General features: G+C 30.6%; 4 protein-coding genes across 4 annotated transcripts; 3 read left to right on the top strand and 1 right to left on the bottom strand.

Annotated features, from left to right (window-relative positions):
• Nucleotides 1–9,006: 9,006 nt before the first annotated feature.
• Nucleotides 9,007–21,681, top strand: LOC124544490 (TWiK family of potassium channels protein 7). Its single transcript, XM_047123074.1, has 8 exons — nt 9,007–9,246; nt 10,287–10,548; nt 16,530–16,703; nt 17,714–17,837; nt 18,060–18,218; nt 18,344–18,544; nt 18,623–18,843; nt 20,849–21,681. Exons 2-8 carry the CDS (start codon nt 10,393–10,395, stop codon nt 21,008–21,010), a joined length of 1,197 nt encoding a protein of 398 aa, XP_046979030.1. The 5' UTR covers nt 9,007–9,246; nt 10,287–10,392; the 3' UTR covers nt 21,011–21,681.
• Nucleotides 10,760–12,013, bottom strand: LOC124544491 (cAMP-dependent protein kinase catalytic subunit alpha-like). The gene has a single exon (XM_047123075.1). It carries the CDS (start codon nt 11,956–11,958, stop codon nt 10,876–10,878), a length of 1,083 nt encoding a protein of 360 aa, XP_046979031.1. The 5' UTR covers nt 11,959–12,013; the 3' UTR covers nt 10,760–10,875.
• On the top strand, nt 12,350–13,545 carry LOC124544493 (cAMP-dependent protein kinase catalytic subunit alpha-like). Its single transcript, XM_047123077.1, has one exon. It carries the CDS (start codon nt 12,370–12,372, stop codon nt 13,417–13,419), a length of 1,050 nt encoding a protein of 349 aa, XP_046979033.1. The 5' UTR covers nt 12,350–12,369; the 3' UTR covers nt 13,420–13,545.
• Nucleotides 14,613–15,730, top strand: LOC124544492 (cAMP-dependent protein kinase catalytic subunit alpha-like). The gene has a single exon (XM_047123076.1). It carries the CDS (start codon nt 14,660–14,662, stop codon nt 15,728–15,730), a length of 1,071 nt encoding a protein of 356 aa, XP_046979032.1. The 5' UTR covers nt 14,613–14,659.
• Nucleotides 21,682–24,917: the final 3,236 nt, after the last annotated feature.

Raw genomic sequence — 24,917 nt, forward strand, 5'->3', positions numbered from 1 at the left:
CAAATTAAATTCATTTCAACATAAAAGCAAAAGTAAAGTAAAATGTAGGACGCCCTTTATTCGGGATGTAACCGAAATTAATTATCTTAGACTGAATGTTGTATGTTTACCCAAAATAAGCTAGATGTATATTAAATAAATAACAACAATAACAACAAAACAATAACAGTCTGTAAATTTCCACTGCTTGGCTAAGGCCTCCTTTCCCTCTGAGGAGAAGGTTTGGTTTGGAAATGCTGGTTGGTTGGTCACATGCAGGTTTCCTTACGATGTTTACCTTTGCCGCCGTACACGAGATGAATTATAAACACAAATTAGCACATGAGTATTCATTGGTGCTTGCCTGGGTGAGAACCCCGCAATCAGTTAAGTTGCCTGCGTTCTAACCACTGGGCCATTTGGGCTCGTTTAATCGATTAATTAAACGTTATAACATATTTTATGAAGTGTACTTTTTAAACAAAGAGAACGTTGTATAGTTGTCGAAGAATTCTTTTGTTAGCTACATTCATACAGTTAGTCTTTAACCTAAATTTTAGATAAACAAAAAAATTGTATTTCATATTTTTTTACACTACATCATTATAATAACTATCTTAATAAGATTAAATGTAACATTACTGAATAAATTTAGGATTCGAGATTTATTAAAAACTAGCAGTACGTACCACTACTACTACCTTGTACGCGTTTGAATTTAACAACAACAGCCTGTAAATTCCCACCACTGGGCTAAAGGCCTCCTCTTCCTTTGAGGAGAAGGTTTGGAACATATTCCACCACGTTGTTCCAATGCAGGTTGGTGAAATAATTGAATTTAACAAAAAAGAAATATTATTGTAGCCTAAGTTGCTCCCTATTATATCAGTTATCTACCAGTGAAAGTCCCGTCAAAATCGGTCCTGCCGACCCAGAGATTAGCCGGAACAGACAGACAGACCGACAAAAATTGTAAAAAATGTTATTTTGGTATATGTACCGTGTATAAATATATATACAATATATACATATGCATTGAGTAAAAAGGGCTATTTTAATGTTACATACAGACACTCCAATTTTATTATGTATAGATCAGTGTCATAAACTCAGATAAGTGAATTTTTATTTGTATTTACAATGCATGGATGAAGCTGCAGTTTTAATTAAAAAGCAATTTTATTTTTATTATTTAAAAACGGTTTCATCCATTGTCATTTATTATGTTATTTTTTTATTATAGAAGTTTCCCACGGTGTAACCACTAGCGTTACATTGTAAAGTCATCATATTTATTTATTTATTTACAGAGTTTCTTATTCTTTCATGTGATACAATAAAAAGATCTTTTACCGGCACAGCTACCTTACTTTCATGTCACTTTATAATGATATTTTGCACAAATTAAAATTTATCGAAAGCTTCGGAAAGTGTACAACTTTTTAGTATTTTATTCTACGTATCTACGTATAGTATTTTAAAATACTGAAAAGTGAAAAAAACTTGTTCTCGTATAATTAGTTTGTTCATAATCAACAGCGGACTGTATATATAATCTTGAATGATGAAATTACCGTAAAGTAAAGCTACTTAACCTTAATATAGAATTTTATTTTAGTATTCAACTATGAATATAAAGTCAGGTCATCCAAGAAACCTCGTGGAAACGAAGAGGCATTGACATTTGACAAAAAGTGTTGTCAATATATTTATGTAAGTACCTACATAGTATTTATATTAATGAGTATGAATAATATTTAGTATATTATTCCTACTCATTAATTTACGTTTCTTAAGTTTTCAGAATTTTTTAATAATGTAATTACATTTTATTCCCATCTCAGGTTGTATATGTGCTTTAATATTTGTATGTTCACGTGTTTAATTTAATCACCGTTTCGGTAAACTATCTTGTTTTAATAATCTATATTTAGTACGGACTGCATATATATAGGTGTAGTAAAGGTCAAAACTGTTTTAATTTCTCGTTTCCGCCAATTAAAACAAATATAAGTACATGTTGATTAAATTACTTAATCTTTTTCAGTTAATGAAAAATGCGTGTTAATTTGTAATATTAAAATGAGTAGAAGTTGACGATAGGAACAAAACTCCTATATGCCTATCGTGAGTGTTCAACGGTAATTTTAATAAGGAGTTATTATAAACTGGCTTCATAAAAGGGCAAGGGTAGTCTGTCTCAACAGAGGATAGCCAACTACGTCGAAAATATTAAAGTTATCAAGTGTGTACCTAACCAGCTTCCGCCAGCGGTTTTTCCGAACCGATACGACATGGGAACCTTCAAGAAAAGAGCGTACTCGTTTCTTAAAGGCCGGCAACGCACCTGCAAGCCCTCTGGTGTTGCAGATGTCCATGGGCGGTGGTAGTCACTTTCCATCAGGTGATCCTGCTCGTTTGCCACCTATGACATAAAAAAAAACCTAACCCATGGATATTAATAAATGATTAAATTATTTATCACAGTGGTAACAACTTACCATGGTAACACGACGCAGCGGGTAACATAAAGACTCATACAGGTAAGTTTGCTGTTTTAGCGAATGCGTAAGTTTGGACGAGTAGCGGCGACTATGACACTATTGTGGTACGAACAATCTATTTTTATTTTAGACGCGCTCACGTTAAACGAACACCTAAAATCATTTTTTCATAATGATAATCTCAACAAATATTAGTTTTATAATAAATAGTAATATGATCCCCATTTATTATAGTCTCAAACAAAATAAAGAAATAGGCTTCTTAGTTATAATGTTAATCCTTATTTATACAAGTACATTTTATAAGACGTCATAAAATAAATTGGGCAAAGTTTTTATATAAGTAAATAAAGTTCTTCATTGTTCATTTACCTCAAACATTTATTAAGTCCTTTAGAAAAACTAGGGGATAATATTGTTAATTACCGAAAATCTGTTTTAAGTGTTTAAATGATTGATATAATACAATACAAGATAAAAAACTAATTAAGATAAGTAACATTACACATATAGTATAGTATTAACATTCCAAAATATTTATTTATAAGAAAATGATTTTCCTAGACTGGCAATTTTGCTATTCTGGGCAAAAATAACCAGTAACGGTACAAGGAGGGGAGTACTTTTCAGAAAAGTTTTTGCAGTAACTCTGTGCTCAACTACGAGCGGCACGAAGATATTATTATCAACTAAGGCGTCAGTCGTTCGTTGCATGCGGTACCCTTCAATGATCTTAGTAATCTTTTAGACATTGAATATTTTCGCATAACAATTAAATAGTTCTGCGACTGGAATTACTTATATATTCTCCTTATCCAAGGAGTTAAAGTAGACGTTTCTGACTCTTTTATATGATATAATAAAAAGTTCTTTTTCTGGGACAATTATCATACGTTTATTGTACTTTATAAATCGCAATTGTGGAAAAGTACCTGTGGACTAAAATTGATTTCCTAAAAAAAAGAACAGCTTGTATTGTGGAGCTCTACATGTAACGACGCCTTGGCCAGTCTCATAATACGGGACGGTCGGATAATGTTGAAGCGAACATATGGCACAAATGTTCTTCTCTAATTACAAATTGTCTTTTAATTTGTAGCATAAATATTATTTTGATTTGAAAGTTGTCATTTGACCGAGAGCTGGTACCCACTTAATAAACTCGTGAGACTAAAATTTTCCTGTCATCAATAAAACAAAATACTGACATATTTATTATATATATATGTATATTGTTCAGAACCAGTAAATAACTTCAAAATAATTTATGAGTTCTCATCTTTGACAAGAATATTTCAACGAAAAACTAACGTATTTTTCGAGCAGCTTTTTCTTAAGTAAAGTATATTGACAGCCAGATTATTTGGTTAATTATAATAAAACCTCAGTCAAATCGACCATTAGCTCTTCTGCTATTACATATTCTTCCCATTTACGTGAATATTGGCTGTTAATGAACATAAACATATATTAAAATGCGAACCGGTTTGTCTGTACATTTAAAATAATGGCGATGTCTTTTTTGGAGCATTGTTCATCTGTAGTAAAATAAAAAATAAAATACAGTAGGTACTGTAGAATGTATACTATAGGTATATAGGATCAGGTTCAATGTTGGTATTTTATTAAATATTTTGTAATGTGAATCATAATAACATTATTAAACGTAGGTATATGATAGTTATTTTTGGATTGACATAAAAATAAAATAAGTAACTTTAAAAGTTATGATTTGTTCATTTTATTATACTCGAAGTTTTTATTTAAGGACAAACAAAGGATGTGTACGAGTTTGTTTTTTTACACGTTTTTTATCTTAAAATTTTAAACGATATACACTTATGGCGAGAAATTAAACTCGATTTTTTTAATAAGCAACTATAAACAATGAAAAACTGAAAAAAAGTCCATAAGGCGAAAAGGTGAAAAGTTTACTGTTTTGGATAATATAGATTGTGATTTATACTCTGTGCATAGATTTAGGATATCGTATACAATAAAAGCATTTTTTCGAATTTTAAAAAATAATAATAATTCGTCACTCGAACGGGCTTATTCCAGATATAACATTTAAAGTTTAAAAATATTTTGAAATATATGTTATTCTATATATGTATTAACCTATTAAGCAGAGTATTAACCATTAAATGTTAAGAGATCTGACAACATGGACGCAAGTGCGTATCCATCATATTATAGGGGGTGAAACCGAAGGCATAGCTAGTATAGTTTATATATTAGAACATGGATACATTGTATCAACAGCTATACTTTGAAAACGTAAATAAAAAATGGTTACTTTATTTGTGGTATCATCATTACAATAATTTATTTTTATTCATGAATATCTTAAGCAGTTTAATAAATACTTAAGTATAATTAGTTGACGTATCGTATTATAAATGATTATACATATTTTTAATTAAAATCAATTTAACTGGTTTCTGTAATCGGTTACCTTCTTTTCAAATGCTATTAAATATCTTGTAGAAAAACTAAATACTTTGCTAATATTGTATAAACGTAAGACATTAAAATTAATTAAGTATTATTAATTACAATGTAAACTTGTTATAACGAAACTCAAGGGACTGAGCATTTTTTGTCGTTATAGAGAGTTATCGTTATATGGAGTGAAAAAAAAAACAAATCGATCGAATCGTAATCGAAATAGAAAAATTTGCTTCTAAATTATTGTTTACACATATATCCCGATAACTGTGTTGGACGTTTTTTGCCATGCCAGTACTTTTATGTATTATTTTATGTATTATATTAATATCTAGATATGCGGTGGAATCGTCTTGATTGATGAATTGAAAGATTGAATGACAAAAAAAAATTCTACCAACTTAGCAATAATTGGTGGTGATTCGGTTTTGTCCACTTGATCTTCTTCATCTTAATTAAAAATATACTGATTGTATTAGCAGCGAAAATGCTAAATGTATGCTTGGAAGATTAGATATGATTGGGTGATAATAAATAGTTATGGTCTAAAATTATGAACACATTTCTTCGTGATGAGTCGAGATGGCCCAGTGGTGCGTGCATCTTAACTGATGATTGCGGGTTCAAACCCAGGCAAGCACCGCTGATTCATGTGCTTAATTTGTCTTTATAATTCATCTCGTGCTCAGCGGTGAAGGAAAACATCTTGAGGAAACCTGCATGTGACAAATTTCATAGAAATTCTGCCACATGTGTATTCCACCAACCCGCATTGGAACAGCGTGGTGGAATATGTTCCAAACCTCCTCAAAGGGAGAGGAGGCCTTTAGTCCAGCTGTGGGAATTTACATGTTGTTGTTTGTTGTTTTGTTGTTTCTTCGTAATAGAGAATGGCTGTATCGCTATTAAGAGTGTATCAATATGTGGGTTTTAATGCAAACCAACCAAGTCGTGCTTACTTCTACTTTATAGAGAGTTTATCGTAATAAAGGATAACGTTATAAAGAGTACACACTGTATTTAGTGTTAGGATATCATATTAATAAAATTATTTACAACTAAATCTCATGATATTTGATTATCGAAATTTATTTTTGTCATTTTTTTTTGGTTAATACGAAATCAATAATAATAATAATTTTACGAACTCTTGTTTTTATACGAGCTCTTTGTTAATGATTACAAACATGGTCGATATACACGCAGCATTCTAAATCTAATCATTTTTTTTACTCATACACAATAAGAATTCTTGAAAGCACGAGAGTCAATCGCTCATACTAATGCACGCCGGGTGCGCCACCGTGAGTAAATCTTTACCACGAATTGAACATCGCTCGATAAAATATACGATTGATACGTTCTTGGGAAACATTACATCTATAGGAAAAACTTTGTAACAGTAAAAAAATATTGAAGATGAGACTTCGCATAAACTTGTGTCATGAATAATAACATGGAAATAATAGATGTATTTTTTTCACATATATTTTTATTTCATTAATCGAGGCTTAGAAGCGATGGTAAAAGCTTCAAGGTCAAAATTAAACATTTTTTCTGTTGCTTTAAATGTGATTAAAGAGACACGATATATAAATCAAATGATGAAATACGGTGATGAAGCCGAGTGGGAGTGTAAATCAGTAAAGTGTAATCAGTAAAAAATCCTCGTTAAGGTCTTTGACGGGATACTCCATATGTGAACTAGCTTAATAATAAATCATCATATGAAATCGTTGATGGTAAAAGTAAGACTGCATTGATAGCTGATTTTTTTAAATGTAATAAATAGGCGGACAGGCCAATTGGCGACTTAAAATTAAGTTGTAACTACCACCCATAGACATCGGCGCTGTTAGAAATGTTAACTAGTATTATTCCAACCTTGGAAATTAAGATGTTATATCTCTTGTGCCTGTAGTTGCACTGGCTCACTAGACATTCAAATCGGAAAACAACTGTACCAAGTATTAGGTATTTAGTTGTTTTGATTGCAGATAAGAATATTTTTTCTTTGCTTTAAAAAAATACCTCTTTATATAGTAAAAAATGTTTAAAAAAATGTTTTTTTTTTTACCGATTTTGTATTATATACTCCTTTTTTGTAATAATTCTGATACTAAATATATTGCAGAATTTGTTTATTTACGACATCACAATAGAAACTTCTAAAATGATCAGTGTTTATTTAAAGAAGCAAGCATACATATGGACAGACAGCGGTAAGCGACTTTGCTTCATACTATGTAGTGATAATAAGGCCAACGTTTATTATGTTACAAGTAACCCTATTTTTTAAATCCCTTAAAGTAGTGATAAACTTGAACTGTCCAATCGTGTCGCATTGTCGTCCCATCTCATAATTTAACAATCATAAAATATTATATTACTTGGCCAAAATGAAGCGCTATATCACCTTTGTCTCAGCGCTGCCTGGCGGGACGATGACTATGATTAAAAAATAAATAACACATGAGACGATATAAAACATGTGACTATATTTCAGTATATTGTTAGTTGGATTATTAAAGAAGCTACATTAAAATATTTAAATAAAACTACATGTTTATCACACTGCAATTTTCTAACATTGTTGCTACTGGATTTTCTAGTTTTTCTATATCGTAATTTTATTTGATTTATCTGTAGATCATTAATTTAACAACTCGTTTAGTTTTGCTTTAAGAGCGTTATATTACTTATTACAAAGTTTGACCATTAATTTAATGACTATTTTTTTAACAACACATTGTTTATATGCGAATAAATAGATATTACAAAATATATTCCAATAATGATCAGAAGAATAAATGTTTGGACATTATATTACTAGTTCACTAGTAAAAAAAGAGTAAGTATTTTTATATATGAGTTTCTTTTCGCTTTAAAAATCTGTAGTTATGTAATGATTAGTTCTTAATTCGAATATATCATTACATAGTAAAAAAACAAAGTCGCTTACCACTGTCCGTCTCTATATATGCTTAGATCTTTAAAATTACGTACCGGATTGTGATACGGTTTTTTTAGATAGAATGATTTGAGCGGAAAGTTTTTGTATATAATATATTGACACCATAATAACCTAAAACTCATAAGTTTAGAAGTTACTAATGTGATGTCGTAATTTACAAATTCTGTCGCATATTTAGTATCAGCAATAACCTCGTGCGAAGCCGGGATGGGTCGCTAGTTTCTCTATAAAAACTTGTTATGTCTCTTGTACAAAATAAAACACAGCTCTTATAAGAGAGCAAAAACTCATCAAAAGAAACATGATTAAAAGCTAATTAGTTTTTGTCTTTATCTTAACAATGGGAACAACAAAAATATTCTCGTTGGATACCTATTATTATAAAAATAAATGGGTAACTCTGATTTATAATATTTACATTTTCCCTTAATTATTTATGTTTATACCGAAATACCACAACAAAATATTACGTGTAAGCTTTAAATAGCGTGAATACGATTGTTATCGATAAAGTGGTTATATAATAAAAGTCAGAAAAGCGCCTGAGCAAAACGGAGAGTGAAGTTAATGAGTTGCGTTCATTATCAGCGTTCAATACCAGTCGGTCGCGTGTACAGAACGAATTTGCCGCAAGGCGCAAGCCCGCAAACCTGTTTTATAAATTACTGCGATAAAACGCCAAATTTTTAATATAATCGATGTTCAATTTAGTAATAGGAAATGATAAAAAGGTTATAAATCTTTTTAAAAAAATCAACGCCTCCTTTCTCATAAAAGCTTTTTTAAATAATTTATTGATGGTGTTGAGGAAATTAATCAAGTCATTTGACTCAATTAAGTGTATGATAACGATAGAATCCATAAACATGTAGAACGAAAATGATCGAATAAATGTTTTTTTATTAATTCTGATGTACAAATGATATATACATAAATATTTTTATTTTTTAGTATTGTTATTAAGGTTTTATTTTATAAATCTAAATAATTTATTGTTAGTTATATCATACTTTTTTTGCCCTAATAACAAATAACAGAGAACTATTTATCGTTAAATTTTCAGCAGAAAGCTTATCATAATCTTGGTTAGAGCGAAGTAATTTCAGTACATTCAGTTGTTTCCGAAGCGTAGCCGGGAATGGATGTTCCCGAATCTTGTTTTATTTTAGTATTTCTACGAACGTAACTTCGCGACTTGAGAATACGTTATTGTGAACTATATTATAAATACTCCCTGTTTCATCATTGTGACCAACATTTATTGTGATTGCAGCGTTAATTTCACCTTAGTGCATAACAGATTTACTTCAATAGTTTCGATAAATTAAAAGAGGAGCGGTACGTCCTTTTTCTTTTTTTTTATGGCTATAACGTGAATATATTGATGTGTTCATACTCTGTAATTATATCTTAATACAAATGTTTTTCCTTAAAGTACTCTTCAAGTTTAAAATGTTTGACTTATGTAACTTTACGCATTGCAGACTTTATTCTATTAAAATTAAAACTTAAGATACAAAATTGCCTGCAGATATGAGAATTTTATTAGGATTGGCGATTATTTATAATAAGTGGTATTAAACCTTTTTTTACTTGCCATTAATAATAACGTTCAGAAACCTTAATATTGCGTATTCAAGGGCATCTGTATCAAATTCAGCTCATTATTTTAACAAATGTATTATCATATATCATATTATAAATTTTGTATTAGGAAAGAATATGATATTATAGTTTATTTGTTAGGTATTTATTCTAATATAGGTATGGTAGATTACTTTGATGCTAGATAATAAATAATTCAGTTAAAAAAATTATTTATCATAACTTCCTATGAACGCAATCTCGTATAGATCCCTAAGTATATGAGGCTTGGCGACTTTCCGTAGGCGCCCCGTGTGTCTGATACGTCAATGTTTTAAAGACCACGTTTACAATATATGTAGCTTTAATAAAACAAATTTGAAAAGATCTGTAGGATAAAACAAAAAACTGATAGTTCCATTGAAATAAAACAACTATTTCGAACAATTTTACCTTAATTTTAATGGGTATTAAAGACAGTCAAATATTATCATAATACACATTTAAATGTATTGAGTGTATGCAGAGCGTTATGTAGCTAGATATGTAGTTACATAATTTTTATAAACAATGAAAACTTACATTTTCTTTAGATTCAGTCATTTTAGGTAAATAATTCTGAGTGCATGCCACTTTCGCGTGAAACATAATATCGCAGCGCTTTTTAAATGGTAGTAGCTTTTAGTTTCAGCAACGTATGTTGAAAAATATAAGTATTTTGTTCGGATGCCAAATAAATTGCATGACTTTTTTGTGTCACATAATATAGACATAATATATGGCTTATTTTTCAGATATAAATAATGAATTTCAAATTAAATAATGAAGTGTAAAATTTAAAACAAAACCTTTACTAAGCGACTTAACATCAATTCTGGGAGTAAGACGAGTTAAAGCAAAATGTGTAAGGGAGTAAATAATGTGAATTGGGAAACTGAGACCCTGATGGGCTCTACGACGCCTGTATCTAATTGGGAGCGTTTTATCCCAAGAGCAGCTCTATCGCATATCGGGCTATTCGTTGCTCTTATGTTATATACAGCTGGAGGTGGATTGGTAAGTTTTTTTTATTTCCAATTTATTATACTTTTCTTATTTTTTTTCGAACAGTATTAATTTAAATGTTTTATAATAACTGAACGCTTTCTGATTAAAGATAAATTTAATAAAATTTTTAATGTCTTATTAATATTTAAGAACTAAATTAAAATAGAAAATATATGCCATATGCATTAATTTACTTAAATAGCAACAAGAAACAATTCTATTAAGTCGAAACCTAAATTAAAATTAACCCGACGTTCCAGCTTAAACTAAATTGTGATATTCTTACTCACGGTACATTAAAAAATAAGAAAAAAAAGTATTTTGTTAACAGATCGTTTAAAAGTCAGAAAATTCGTCTTCGTATAAACATATTGGGCTCTCCTTTATTTTCTCTTCATCGTAGGTTTCAAAATAAGACGAATCACCCGGAGACCGAATTTTTGGTATGAAAGGTGCTGGAAAGCGACTGGTCAATAGACTGTCCCAATCGATTTCGCGGAACCATTTATGATTTTTAAAATCTAACGCCCCGCACTTGAGGTTCCCTAAACGTCTAGTTATATCAGTCTGAAGTATACGTGTTATCAAATCCTTTAATTCTAACGAAAAATGATTAGGGCACCTGTATTTTCCAGCAACAATTTTTTCATAAATTCTCATAGGATCTGATGCATAAAATGGTGGATGACCAGCACTCATTTCAAACAAAAGGATTCCAAGGGACCACCAATCCACTGACATTCCATATCCCTTACTTAAAATAATTTCTGGTGCTAAATATTCTGGAGTACCACATAGCGTCCAAGTTCTACCACGAATCAATTTACAAAAACCAAAATCAGTTATTTTTATGTATCCAGTTCGTTCGATTAAAATATTTTCCGGCTTTAAGTCTCGATAAACCAGTTCACAAGTATGCAAATATTCGAGTGCCAGGATCACTTGTGCACCATAAAATTTTGAAGACGATTCCTCGAATTTTCCTAGTTTACGTAGATGCGTAAACATTTCTCCTCCAGCTATGTATGGGAGAACAAAATATAGGTACACATTATCTTTAAAAAAATATTTCATATAAACACAAAATGTGAAATTGAGACCGCAGAGAATCTTTTTTTCATAATAACTGTGTTCGATTTGCTTTAATTTTACAATTTTTTCCTTTTCTAGCATTTTCATAGCATAATATTTTCCAGTTATCAAATGTTTAGTTAAATAAACTACACCAAATGCACCAGTACCTAATATTTTTTGCTGTTCAAAATCACCCAACTTTGCTTGGTCCTGTGGCTTATCATTCCAAGAATCTATAAAATCTCGATGTAGTTTCTTGAGATAGTGGTTATATTGTTCTTGTTTTGCGTCAGAATATCCCGCAACGAAAGGTGAGCTAGCATATCTTTTGGCATCATCAGCCATAGCGTCGATATCTTTTTGTGAAATCAGTTTGAGGGATTTTTTTTACGATTATAAAATAAAATATTTCGCCTCACTTTTGACGTTATAAAAAGACGTTTCAGAGACATTGATATAGAAAAAAGTTTACATCATATGATATATTTGTATTAAAAAATAATGTAAATCTGATAACTTACAATTACTTGATATTAATTATTTTAATTAATTTGTGATAAAATAGTCTTATTTTTTTTTAAAACAAAACAATTATTTACTTAATAGAAATAAAAATTTGATTGACAGAATTTATAGTAAACATTGTTGTCATAATAAAACAGAATAAAATTTATTTTATGGTCATGTTTACATTTACCAATGATTTTACTAGCTTGCTTTCGGGATCATGTAACTGTAATAACATTTTAGTAACATATGGCTAGATCTCCATTCACGCGTCAGAATCATCAGGATCATCGACGCTACTTGGATATGTTGAAAACTGAATTTTTAAAAAGATACGATGATCCTACCCAGTCAGAAAAAACTTCCAGCGATTATGACACTATAAAGGCAATTGGTAATGGAGCTTACGGAGAAGTATTCTTAGTCAGAGATAAAAGTACATTTACATACCATGCCATGAAAGTCGTTGCAAAAGAAATTGTCGTTGAACGCAGACATGTAAAACACTTAATATTAGAAAAGAAAATTCTTCAGGGTGTTCAGTTTCCATTTGTTGTTTCTCTCGATGACGCATTTAAAGATAATTTATACCTTTACTTTATATTGCCATATGTGGCTGGTGGAGAACTGTTTACGTATATACAAAAATATGGTAATTTCTCAGAGGAGATGTCGAAATTCTACGCTTGTCAGGTAGCGTTAGCTTTAGAGTATTTACATTATTGTGATATCATACACAGAGATATCAAACCTGAGAATATATTGATCGATACATGTGGATATATAAAACTATGTGATTTTGGATTTTGTAAAATACTAAAGAAAAAGACATGGACTTTGTGTGGTACACCTGAATATTTAGCACCTGAAGTCATATTGGCAAAAGGTTATTCATTTGCGGTGGATTGGTGGGCACTTGGTGTTTTAATTTTTGAAATGTGTTCGGGTTACCCTCCTTTCTTCGCTTCTGACCCAAGCAAGTTGTATGAAAAAATTCTAGAAGGTCATTTTAAATGTCCAGATACTTTAAATTCGGATTGTAAAAATTTGATAAAGAGTTTGTTACAAGTAGATCCCACGAAACGTATTGGATCTTTAAAAAATGGCGTCTATGATATTAAAGCTCATTCGTGGTTTAATGATATTTGCTGGCAATCCATATTGCATCAACGGGTTCAAGCAGCATTTGTACCCATTTGTTCTTCGCCAGGTGACACAAGCAATTTTCCAGAAATACAACAGATTAAACTTAAAAAAAGTTCAAAGTACTACTACGCAAAAGAGTTTGAAGAATTTTAAAATAATAAATCTAGTACCTGCTTTTAGTAGATTCATTTATACTAGTATCTCATCGAGTCAGGACGAAGATTAGCCAATTTCTATTAAGCAGATTTGTCAAAGTACTTACAAAATTGGTGACTATTTTCGATGTTTATTAATTTATAAATATTTAGATATTTGTTAGAAAAATGGTTTTATATAATTTATAAATGAATATACAATATATAAATATTGCATCAGATTTTAAAATATTATACATATTTTAAAATAAAATGTGTTTTAGAATGCAAAGTAATATAAATGAAAAATATGGTATATTATTATTACATTTTTGCCTTTTTGGTCTCCTATATCACACATCCTGAAGTTCTAAGAACCATGTTTTGTTTTCGGTTTATAAAAATTCAATAGCAGATCGGGCTCTGAAAGTAAGAGTTGATATATATTCCCGTGTCGCATAAAGTACACAGACCCATCGTTCCTGCGACTAACTCTTTCCGTTCCGATTTTCCGTCTCATCAATAATATTGAGTTTGCGTGTGCACTAGTGCACTTGTCCTGCACAATTAACTATCGTCCGTTGAATATTTCAACCGTCGTCTAAATCAATCACCTGAATATCATTATTATCAGTATCGAATGCAAAACATCGATTAATGCTGCATTTTTTTTTTTTCGAAAATGTACATATCATACCTTTATACGTTGACGATGAGTTGCCAGAAACCTTCAAACAAGAGCCAAAAACAAGTGTAAAAAGCTTAAGTCTAATCGAATAAGCGATGCGTCAATGTTTAGGTACTCGTAAAATACGAACAAAAATAAGCATTATTGCAATGTTGCAATTAATCTTGAATTATTTTGTTGTTTTGTTTGTTTGTTTGATACGAATTACAGAAAAAAAAATAACGCAAGCCTGTGTAAATTTTAACTCAGATACAAGGAATAGGTACAAAAAAACCATTGATATTATTTATTATCATATTGATAGGTATAAAATATAGTTTAGCCTTTACAGTTTTAGGGCTAATGAACATTAGGACATATTTTTTAAAATATATATTAAATATCTATGCTCGTCCGTTAGGATGAATGTTGTTGTCAAATTATTTGTCACTTTTTTAACTGTCACCAATATTTTAATAGTAAGGAGATATCAAAGCTTTGAATCTTTGAATTTTTCTCATAATATGCATAAATCTATTTGGGAATGGATGGATTGAAGAGATATTTTAATTAAGAACATCTTATCGTTAAAATGATATTTGATAGAAAAGACGAGAAACCTGTACATTATTCATACGATGCACAAATCAGCCATAAACGTCATTTAGACGTTTTGAAACAAGATTATTTGAAAACATACGCTTCTACTATAAAGTACGAAAAATCATCTGAAGATTTCGACCTTGTCAGGATTATTGGCGTTGGTTCCTACGGGACAGTATTCCTCGTTCGCGATAAAACTAGTTTTGAGTACCACGCTATGAAAGCTATTGAGAAGGCTCAAGTAATAAAAAAGAAAAATATCAAACAGCTTTATCAAGAAAAGAAAATTTTACAGAGTATCACATTTCCGTTTCTGATAACACTAGATTTTTGTTGCAAAGATAACACGTATATTTATCTTATATTGCCATTCGAAGCCGGTGGTGAACTATTTACATTAATACGAAGGATGAAAAATCTGTCTGAACCATTGGCACAATTTTATACAGCGCAAATCGTTTTAGCATTAGAATATCTGCATCATTGTAGTATAATTCATAGGGATATTAAACCAGAAAATATAATGATAAATGAGTCCGGTTACATTAAACTCGGTGATTTCGGTTTTGGTAAGCCGATAAAAAGTCGCACGTGGACAATATGCGGCACACCTGAGTATATAGCTCCGGAGATTATCTTATCCAAAGGATACACGTATACCGTAGATTGGTGGTCGCTGGGGATTCTTATTTATGAGATGATAGCTGGCTATCCACCTTTTTACCACTCAGATACAATGAGACTATATGAAAAAATCCTTAATGGAATTTACAAGACCCCAGATTATATGACACCTACATGTAAATCTTTAATTAAACATCTGTTGGATGTGGACCCAACTAAGCGCTACGGTTCGTTGAAGGCGGGTGTATATGATATTAAAAGTCATGTATGGTTCAGTGAATACAACTGGTCTATGATATTACATCAAAAAGTATATCCACCATTCGTGCCTATATGTAGGAATCCTGGCGATTCTAGTAATTTTCCTGATGTGGGAGAAATGAAATTGAAAAAATCACCAGAATGTCTCTTTGAAAAAGATTTCGAAAACTTTTAACTTGTCATAACAATAATGTTATAAAAAGATTCTATTATAAATAAAGTTATAATTCGTGTTTCTTTCTTTGAATTAAGAATATACTTATTCATTAATCTTAAATTACAATTAAAAATCTCAAGTATAAGTACCAAGATTTACCGCAAAATATAAACATAATAAAACAAAAACGAAAATATAAAAAAATATAATCTAAGATGTGTAAAAATTGAAAACTTACGAAATATTTTATAATGCAAAACGGTTATTTTTACTTGATCACTTAAGACGGAACTGAAAGTTTATTTACCTTGTTATTGTTTATATGAATAAATTAATTTCCAGAATTTATTGTAGAAGTCATCAATTTATTAGGTGGACATACTTTAACTTATAAAATTAGTTGAAAAGTGACTGAATGTTGAGGGTCTCCAAATATAAATTATTTGTCATTCACTCTGTTTCAAAAATACGTATACGAGTTCAATGATATATTTAAAAAAAGAAAGATATAACGAACCAGCAAAGTCAATGATTAAAAAAAAAGATTAAACTGCATACAACCTATAAATTATATAAACGATTAAAGAAGTCGTTGTTACAAGTGCAATTCAAATTTTATTGGTATTATTATAAACTTGTTTTAGAATAAAGGTGGCGGTCATAAAATATTATAAATATACAAATGTGTACGTTGTCCATTTTGTTCTAAACATGTATAATGTAAATATGTGAGATGCGATGATTGTGCATTTTGAAAGGTTTTTTCCATCGCAAAGCGTGTATTTAAAATAAATTACATGCATTTATTTTGATTTAGGTGTTTCGAGCGCTTGAATATCCAGCCGAACTGGCGAAGCAAGAAATTCTTAGAGATCGTCTCCTAACGGAAAGATGGAATCTCATTAGAGTAGTAGCCGATTACAATATGAATGGGACTGAAGTCATAAGCTTAGAGAAAGTTTTAAGTGACCAACTCGCCGTGTACGAGAAAGTAAGTTGAAAAACTTGAAACTCATCAGCAATTATTTTTTCTCTTGTATGTCGCCCTTTGAAAATATTATTATTAACAATTTTGCAGTCTTTGTATCTTAAAACTTATAATCTACTAACATTATTTACATAAGTAACAGCACTTAGTAATATCGTTCCGGCCAAGTTTATTAAGAGTAGAATAAACGATACGAATAAAAGGGGAACGAACGAATTGTTGCGTATTCACTAATACTATCAGCACTAGAGTAATAACAGTAAGGTGGGTCTGAAAACTGTTTCTAAAGGTAGAAGTAGACTAACGGCAACGTAATAGTGCCAATTCTTGCTGTATTATAAAACACATTGCTCTGACCTAAGTATAAGGACAAGCTAATGGTATAAAATACAAGCAAATTTTGAAACCCTAGAAGCAAATTAACAAAGGATGGTAATACATATCCAATTTCATTCAGTCATAAAACAAAAATCAGGTTTACTTGTTTGTATAAAAATTAATTGCACGGCATGATGCCACGTAGGTAATTGTAGCTTTCACCACGGAAAACATAAACTAGCAGCGATAACATCGTTTAATTTTGATATATGGTATTAGAAAATAAATGTTTTGACTACGTAATACAAATATGAAGGCACATGCAGTGTCTATAAGCCACGTGCTTTTTCGTTACCCCTTTCAGCGAATCTAATGTGGCTTTGATCTTGACCCACTCAATCAGTGTGCGTCTGAGCATGTGTATATTCAATCTGATCTAGATATTGTAATGTATAGTTTAGTATGAATTTAGGCATTATTTAATTGCAATTTTAAAATATAAGCAGTAAATAATGTGGATATATTAATTGAACTAGTAGATGAATAGTTTGTAGTAGTAGTAATAAAACCAAAAACAAATAGAAACCTATCACTTTAAAAAACCTAACTCTTTACTTGATTTATTTTTCATCAAATTTCATTTATGTATATTTAATATTAATGTTTTTAATTTTACATGTATAAATCTTTAAAAGGTATTAGAGGAAGCATCCGGCAGTGGTATTGCTCTGGAAATAGAAAGAAATTTCCCTCCACTGGAAGAAAAATGGAGTATATTACAAGCCGTTTTCTTTTCATCGACTGTACTCACCACAATAGGTGTGTACGACCATGTAAGCATACACAGTATAAATGTGTTATATTCAAAAGGATATTTTTCATATATTCAATGTATTATTAATCGATAAATACATCGACCAAGATAAATATTTGTTTTATTCAAAAACTTCAAACAAAAATAATATTAAAATTGATGTACAAGTAAGTACTAGAAAGAAATGTAAAAATGCGATTTTTATTTATATTCACCTTTTATTACAGGCTATGGTAATATAGTACCAGAAACATTCTGGGGAAGATTGTTTTGCATAGCATACGCGCTCATTGGAATTCCACTAACACTCACAGTGATCGCTGATCTCGGAAGAGTATTTGCAACAGTTGTGTCTATTGTAGCTAAACACTTGCCTACAATGCCGAGTAAGTTTATTTAGGCAAAGATTTATGTGCGGCTTGCGGCCACGCGTGCTGCACATAAATTTTCCGATAATGATGCAAAAGAAATATTCTTATATTTATTTCCAGTAATTGTTTGTTGTATCTAGAATGGTGTAATCGAATATCAGAAACAAATCCGGCGGGTCAACGATCGTTGTACGCGTTTTGGGCCGTGTGCTTCCTATTCGTATACTTATCAGCTGGAGCAGGACTCTTTAAAATGTGGGAAGATGATTGGACATTCTATGATGGATTTTATTTTTGTTTCATAACTATGACTACCATTGGATTTGGTGATCTAGTTCCAAGTACGTATTTTTGATGAAAATTTGAGTTGAATAGTTTGAAAATAATTGTAAAAATCATTAACTTTGTCTAAATTTCAGAAAGACCGAAGTACATGCTGTTATGTACATTATACATTTTGATAGGCTTGGCACTTACGTCTACAATTATCGAGTTAGTTAGAAGGCAATACGCTAGGTCTTGGCAACAACTACGAGCTCTCTCAGGACCCTTGGCAGACACATTAAGAAGACTTGGCGACGCCGGGCGAGGAGTCGACGTGTCTGCGCTCCATAACGATCTCAGAAAGGTCTTAACTGTCGTAAGTACAGTTTATGCTTTGTACGGAATTAGTGCCTAAGCCTTGACCCAATAAATTTACAGTAATTTAAAGTGCTTATGTCTGCCAAAAATATATATTACTGTTTTTCATAAAGTATTATTACTATGTCTTATTTAGAGAGTTAGATTTTCGTACAAAATAAAAAAATAAAAAATTTGATCACTGAAAGCGTAAAAATGATTGATGTCAAAAGATTTTCTATTAATAATATTCTGAGATTATTATGTGTATATACTATTTACTTAGCTATATTTAATATTAAAACTTTGTTATTTCCATAAACATCAGGACTGACACATTTTAAGATTTATTGAGTGTTCAATAAGTGTTTTGTTATTATTCTGTCGAGTTCAAAGCGTAGCTCGATTGATCAGACTGCACTGCCGACAGACATCCGTCTACTTTGTAAACAACTAAACGGTCTCCTATCTTTGATTATTGGAGTTCAGATCAATACCGGAGATGCGTATGTACGTGACAGCTGCAAGTAAACGCCTGCGATTATAGTCTATAGAATATCACGCTTATAAGTAGTTAGTTGCAAAAAGACTGTTCCATATACTCAATATTTTATATTACTTCTACATTTTATAAGATAAGAATTTATATTAGACAGCTTCGTCTATTTTTACAGCATTGATTGTATTGTGTTGCTTGCATAAGTAAAGATCGAGGTCGGCGAGTGCTTCAATGTCGCAATGACCACCCTTTTAGTTTTACTACATCATAAAATACGTCAAACGGTTCTATAATAGCTGAAATGAAACGACCAATGTTTTTTATTCTAAGGAATAAACTTGATTGTATGTCGGATTGAAAACGATTAATAGCGTACCGATTCGAGCAACGAGAAAATCTCTGAAAGTATTATGAACTAAAATATGAATGTTATGGTCTGGTGGTTATAAAATTCTGTTTTAAAAGTGCGTCAGTGTTTCTGTGACCTTCGATGAGATGTATCCGTTTCTATTACGTGTCAATGTTAAAAGAATATTGCTTTTGAGCCTTTTGAGCTATTTATTTTTACGTTTTAAAATAACTTTAATAAATATCTAGAGCTGAATTGCATCGTATGTAGGTTTCGAAATACAAATGTATGTTAGCATATAATTTCGTAGTGTCGGATTAAAGAATCTGAAAAAAAAATGTATCGTAACAAATACTGATAGATGTTATAAAGTAAGAGCCATGATAAAAATATTTAAAAGTCAGATATTACAAATCTTGTTAAATTTAATTTTCAGTGTTTAGTCTACGAGTATGCAGTTAGTATAAGTTAAAAATAATGATTACTAAGAAAATAGAATACTTTCATGACTGAATCCAGTTCTTTTCTTTGTGTTCATAATAGATTGAAGTTACTAAAGTAACATATTAAGAATACATTGCTTAGTAACAGCTTTCCTATCAAAACGGAAGTAGTTTTTGTTTGATCGAAATTCAAACTTTTGACAGTGGCGTTATTAGAATCATCTCTTGAAAGAAAAATGTTCTTTGTGAGATTACAATTATAAGATATCACAGCAGAAGTAATATTATAGCCAATCAAAACGATTCCATTTTAGTGTAGGCTAATGTTGTTGTTTTATTAAAGCGTTACTGACCAATTAAATGCGGCTGTATTACTAGAATGCGTGCTGTAAATGACAATAAACCGAGAGTAAAGGTAAGGGTCGAAGTATGTCATGTGGGAGGACTACATAGGTATTTCGTGATCTATTTTGCGTTATACGACGCATACATAGAAGGTATTACGAAATCAGGCTTACTTTTAAGCTTCTGTTTGGTTTTAAATAATTATATTTTACATTTACTTTATATAATATTTATTAAAATAAGTTTTCATTTATATATTATCTTGAAGGAATAAATTTTAAAACAGTTGTTACTATACAAATTGTAACGTTTGACACGACAATGCCGTACCTATTTTTCTTGGCACGGTTTGTTACAATTGTATACTTTATTTTTTAATCTGTTTTAGGTCACCATGCCCAGATTTAGCGGACGTGACGTCCTCGGTGAGAAACGTCAACTGGAGTGGGAAGCGGCCGTCGAGGCTGTAATTAGAGACATCACGAGCCCTGTGACCAGTCAACCGAAGCCGCCTATAGTCCAAATCGTAATATACGAATCATCCGTTTAATGTTTAGGCAAATTATAGAAATAATTCTATACAATTTAATTTATCACCGTAAAAAGCTTCATTTACAAATAATAAAAAAAAATCGATAATTTTCAATCGCATCAAATTTGGCGATGATGCATCGCTGTCTCTGATGTAATAGTTATAAATTAACTACTTACAAAGGAAACTGCGCCGCAAATATGTTTGATAGCTTTTTTACAATGAAGCACACACATGAATACAACATTTGTTACTCGCTGTCAAAACTCTTACAAAATAAATGGTTCATCTATTTCAACTAGCAGTTATTTTAATAATATTTAATATATTCTTAGTAAAATAGCTTAAAAATAAAATATTCAACGGAAATACGAAATTTACTAAATATGTTGTATTCGAATATTAGAAATAAAAAATCTAGGTCAGGCTAGAAATAAATTATTTAAATTTAGTATTATTAAGATAATTAGTATTCTTGTGACGAGCTGCTACAAATTTAATGATACAAGATTTCGAGATTACGCGCTGGTAGCTGTGATTTATAATAACAACATAATTTCATAAACCGTGACAGCTACAATTTGAGTACAGCATTGTACTAATACTTCCAAATAATTTGTTTTGTTGTTATATATTTTGGGATGACATTAAGCGCGCCGTATGTCACTGTGACTTATTATAGTAGAGATTTAATTTATTTAACTATTGTATTCTTTCATAATAACTCTGTAAATTTTGGTATCTATGGTAGGTATTACTTTAGGAAAACCCAATTCCCACTGTAAATTTAGGACGACATAAGTAAGATGTCGTTATTAATGCTTAGGTTTCGTTATCGAAACGTTCCTATCTTTAACGGAGCTTAGCAAGCCGCGTGTCAAATCAACATTAGGAGAGCTTTATCAGAAAATGTCAGATAACTAGAATTAACGAGTATATCGAATTTCTGTCCGATGTCTTTGATGCTATAGATATATTATTATTTGATGATACTATAAAGATTTGATTACATTGTTTAGTAGTATGGGTTATCGTTACCTGAAAACCATTAATATATTTTTAAGCCAAAGCCTAGAACATAATGTATACGTATTAATAAATGCGAAAGATAATGAGACTACTACAATGATAACTTAGATATTCTATTCTTCGAGTAATTATTATGAATGTAGCTTGGATCCAAATAATAAAGAATAATTGTTGCATAGGATATCTGTGCGGCAGACTAAGTCTTGTAATTTATTTTGTCATAAGCAGTTACATCTTATACATACATATGTATGAAGCTATCTATCGGTACTTTACACCATCACCATACTTTCGTTCAAAAATAACACAAAAAAATCGTATTGTGTTGTGAAAAATGCTTTAACAAAAAGAAAATATAAGTGATAAATAGATTTAATTTCAAAATTGTTTTATAATTTATTAGAAATTAACTAACATCGTTAGTTATTTTACGGAATCACGCACACTCATATGGTGTACGACCATTTGCATGATCCACGAATAGTTAGACGGGGTAGCGTTCGTAATTTTTAGGTCAGACTACTGCTTAGGTGATATAAGCTACATAGCTGTCCCATATTTATAAATCAGTTATATTCATGCGAGAAAGAGATAGCTATATTTTTAGCTTTGCGAAATAATTGATATTACCGTATCAGTTACATTAGCTGATTATACTGAGTAAGATATAACACTATTCCTTGTTTCAATTTTTGAAAAGACATCGTGCTTGTGAATTGCTGATTGTGATTAAGATTAAATATTTGTCAATAATGTTTGTGATCTAAAACTGCTAAATGTGCTGATTAAATGATTTGCGTTTTGTATGTTTGTTTTTATTTATTCACATCCGGGAATTTAATGATGATAATGATATATTAATCTTCATGGTAAGTGACGTAAGTAAATTAATAGGTGCATGTTTTATATTCATAACAAAGCGATGCTTATAACATTATATTATAATTGTAAAATATTTGCTCAGCAACCAGTTTCAGGCATAACTAAATTCTTAATAATATAAACATGTTTCTCGGTGTTACATTTATAGAATCGAATACTTTACATTATTAGAATAACATTTATAGATTATATGATTTATTATGTGTAATAGTAGTAAATACCTAGAATATCTCTAATGTCATAATCGAATGATATCTCAGGCTTCAACAGATTCGATTAAAAATGCGTTCTCAATTTAATGTTTGCCTGTAGAATTTCTTAATAATATAATATAAATCCTCTGTGGACAAAACCTCTTTATCCAATATATCCATATCACTGTTCCATTTTGATTACCTGTTTTATTTACTCTGCATACCGACATACAGTAATAAGCTTTGTTGTATAGTAATACACTGATTTATGATCGTAGAACGTACGTAAAATACAGAGAACAAAATCTTATTGTATATTGTGCCCATTTTGTTATTTGAATGTTTTCATATAAATCCGCTAATATTCGTCTTGTCTGTATGTCCACTTTAAAATGTTTTATTAGCTATTACGTCATTCATGCCATTTGACCTTCATGAACCTTTTAGGACAAAAGGGTTAACGATTACTATCTGGTGTTACTGATATTAGCCCGAAACAAGGGCTTAATGTGTTCCCTGAGGCAAAGTAGAGCCTTTAAAAGTTACGACTGTAATTAAGTCAACGAAACGCGTCACCAACTATACTAGGCTGAACTAAACACAGAATAGGATTCAATAACATACTTTAATGTATGTACAGGTTATGTTTGTCCTGTATCGAAATTATTTTAGAGGATACTTTAATCACAAAATAAAAAGAAGAAGAAGACTAATGCAGATAAAATAATCGGTTATGAAACTTCAAACGATCAAATCAGTGCGTCAATTTTTTAGAACTAATTTCTGGATAATCCAGTCATTCAAGAAGTCTTTATGTACCAGCTGAATCATATATTTCTTATTCGTACACATTCACAGACGTTTTTTAGTATGTTTGTTTTGGCTGCCGTGTAACGTTTAGTAGGATTAATTTTATTTAAATATGTGTATCATTTACGTTTATCTTAATTTGTAATGTGGGTAACGTAACGACCTGTAAATGTCTCCTATAGTATTAAGGAAAATGTTTGGATCTTATTCCACTGATACTGACAACTGCGGTTTTGTAGATGTGGTAGGATTTCATTTCATTCTGGGCGCAATTAATCAAATCAGTTGTGTTCGAAATTTAAATCACGATATTCGGTTTATGTTCAGCTCTTATTTGATTTAAAGTGAAAAAAAAAACAACCGCATTCTATAATTTATTTCTACAAATATCTACTGTAAACTCGAACGACTCAATCAATCAATAAATAACAGCATTCATGACTATTTCGTGGTATGATGCGGATACCACATTCGTACTTCGTCTTTCGATTTTATAGTGTAATAAAATATATCCCAATGTTTGTGTAATATCTATAATTTATTGTGTAAACACTGCTCCCGGTCGGTCCGATGGGTTTAAGTGGTGAATATAACAAAATGTATATAACATAGTGTTTTGTACGGCTGAAATAAAACGACCTTGCTCTTTATTCACAACATACTTACCTTAATTCCGACGACACTATTTAATATTTTAACTTTTAAAGTATATATTTTTTTTATTTAACCTTCCATTTTTAGCTGTGCGAATTGAAAGCTCCTTTGAAGAGATTGTGATCTACACTAACACATTTGTAATTATAGCAATTGTATTTATCTTGCTGACTTAAGGTAATAAAAATAAAAGGTAAGGTAATCGAGTCAAAACACAATCCAAAGCTGATTATTTAGTTAATTCTCAAACTACAACCGTAGCTTACATTGGAATTTAAACATTTTAAGAAAGTGAATAAAAACAAGTTAAACTCTATTTCAAAAATAGTTTGGTACGCTATCCGACCTTATACTAC

Source organism: Vanessa cardui, chromosome 4, assembly GCF_905220365.1.
Source record: "Vanessa cardui chromosome 4, ilVanCard2.1, whole genome shotgun sequence".
Taxonomy (NCBI): domain Eukaryota; kingdom Metazoa; phylum Arthropoda; class Insecta; order Lepidoptera; family Nymphalidae; genus Vanessa; species Vanessa cardui.

Coding starts and splice junctions, on each gene's coding strand:
- LOC124544492 (XM_047123076.1), top strand. CDS start 14,660: ATGATATTTGATAGAAAAGACGAGAAACCTGTACATTATTCATACGAT.
- LOC124544491 (XM_047123075.1), bottom strand. CDS start 11,958: ATGGCTGATGATGCCAAAAGATATGCTAGCTCACCTTTCGTTGCGGGA.
- LOC124544493 (XM_047123077.1), top strand. CDS start 12,370: ATGGCTAGATCTCCATTCACGCGTCAGAATCATCAGGATCATCGACGC.
- LOC124544490 (XM_047123074.1), top strand. CDS start 10,393: ATGTGTAAGGGAGTAAATAATGTGAATTGGGAAACTGAGACCCTGATG. Junction 16,704..17,713: donor AACTCGCCGTGTACGAGAAA/GTAAGTTGAAAA, acceptor AATCTTTAAAAG/GTATTAGAGGAAGCATCCGG. Junction 18,844..20,848: donor TCAGAAAGGTCTTAACTGTC/GTAAGTACAGTT, acceptor AATCTGTTTTAG/GTCACCATGCCCAGATTTAG.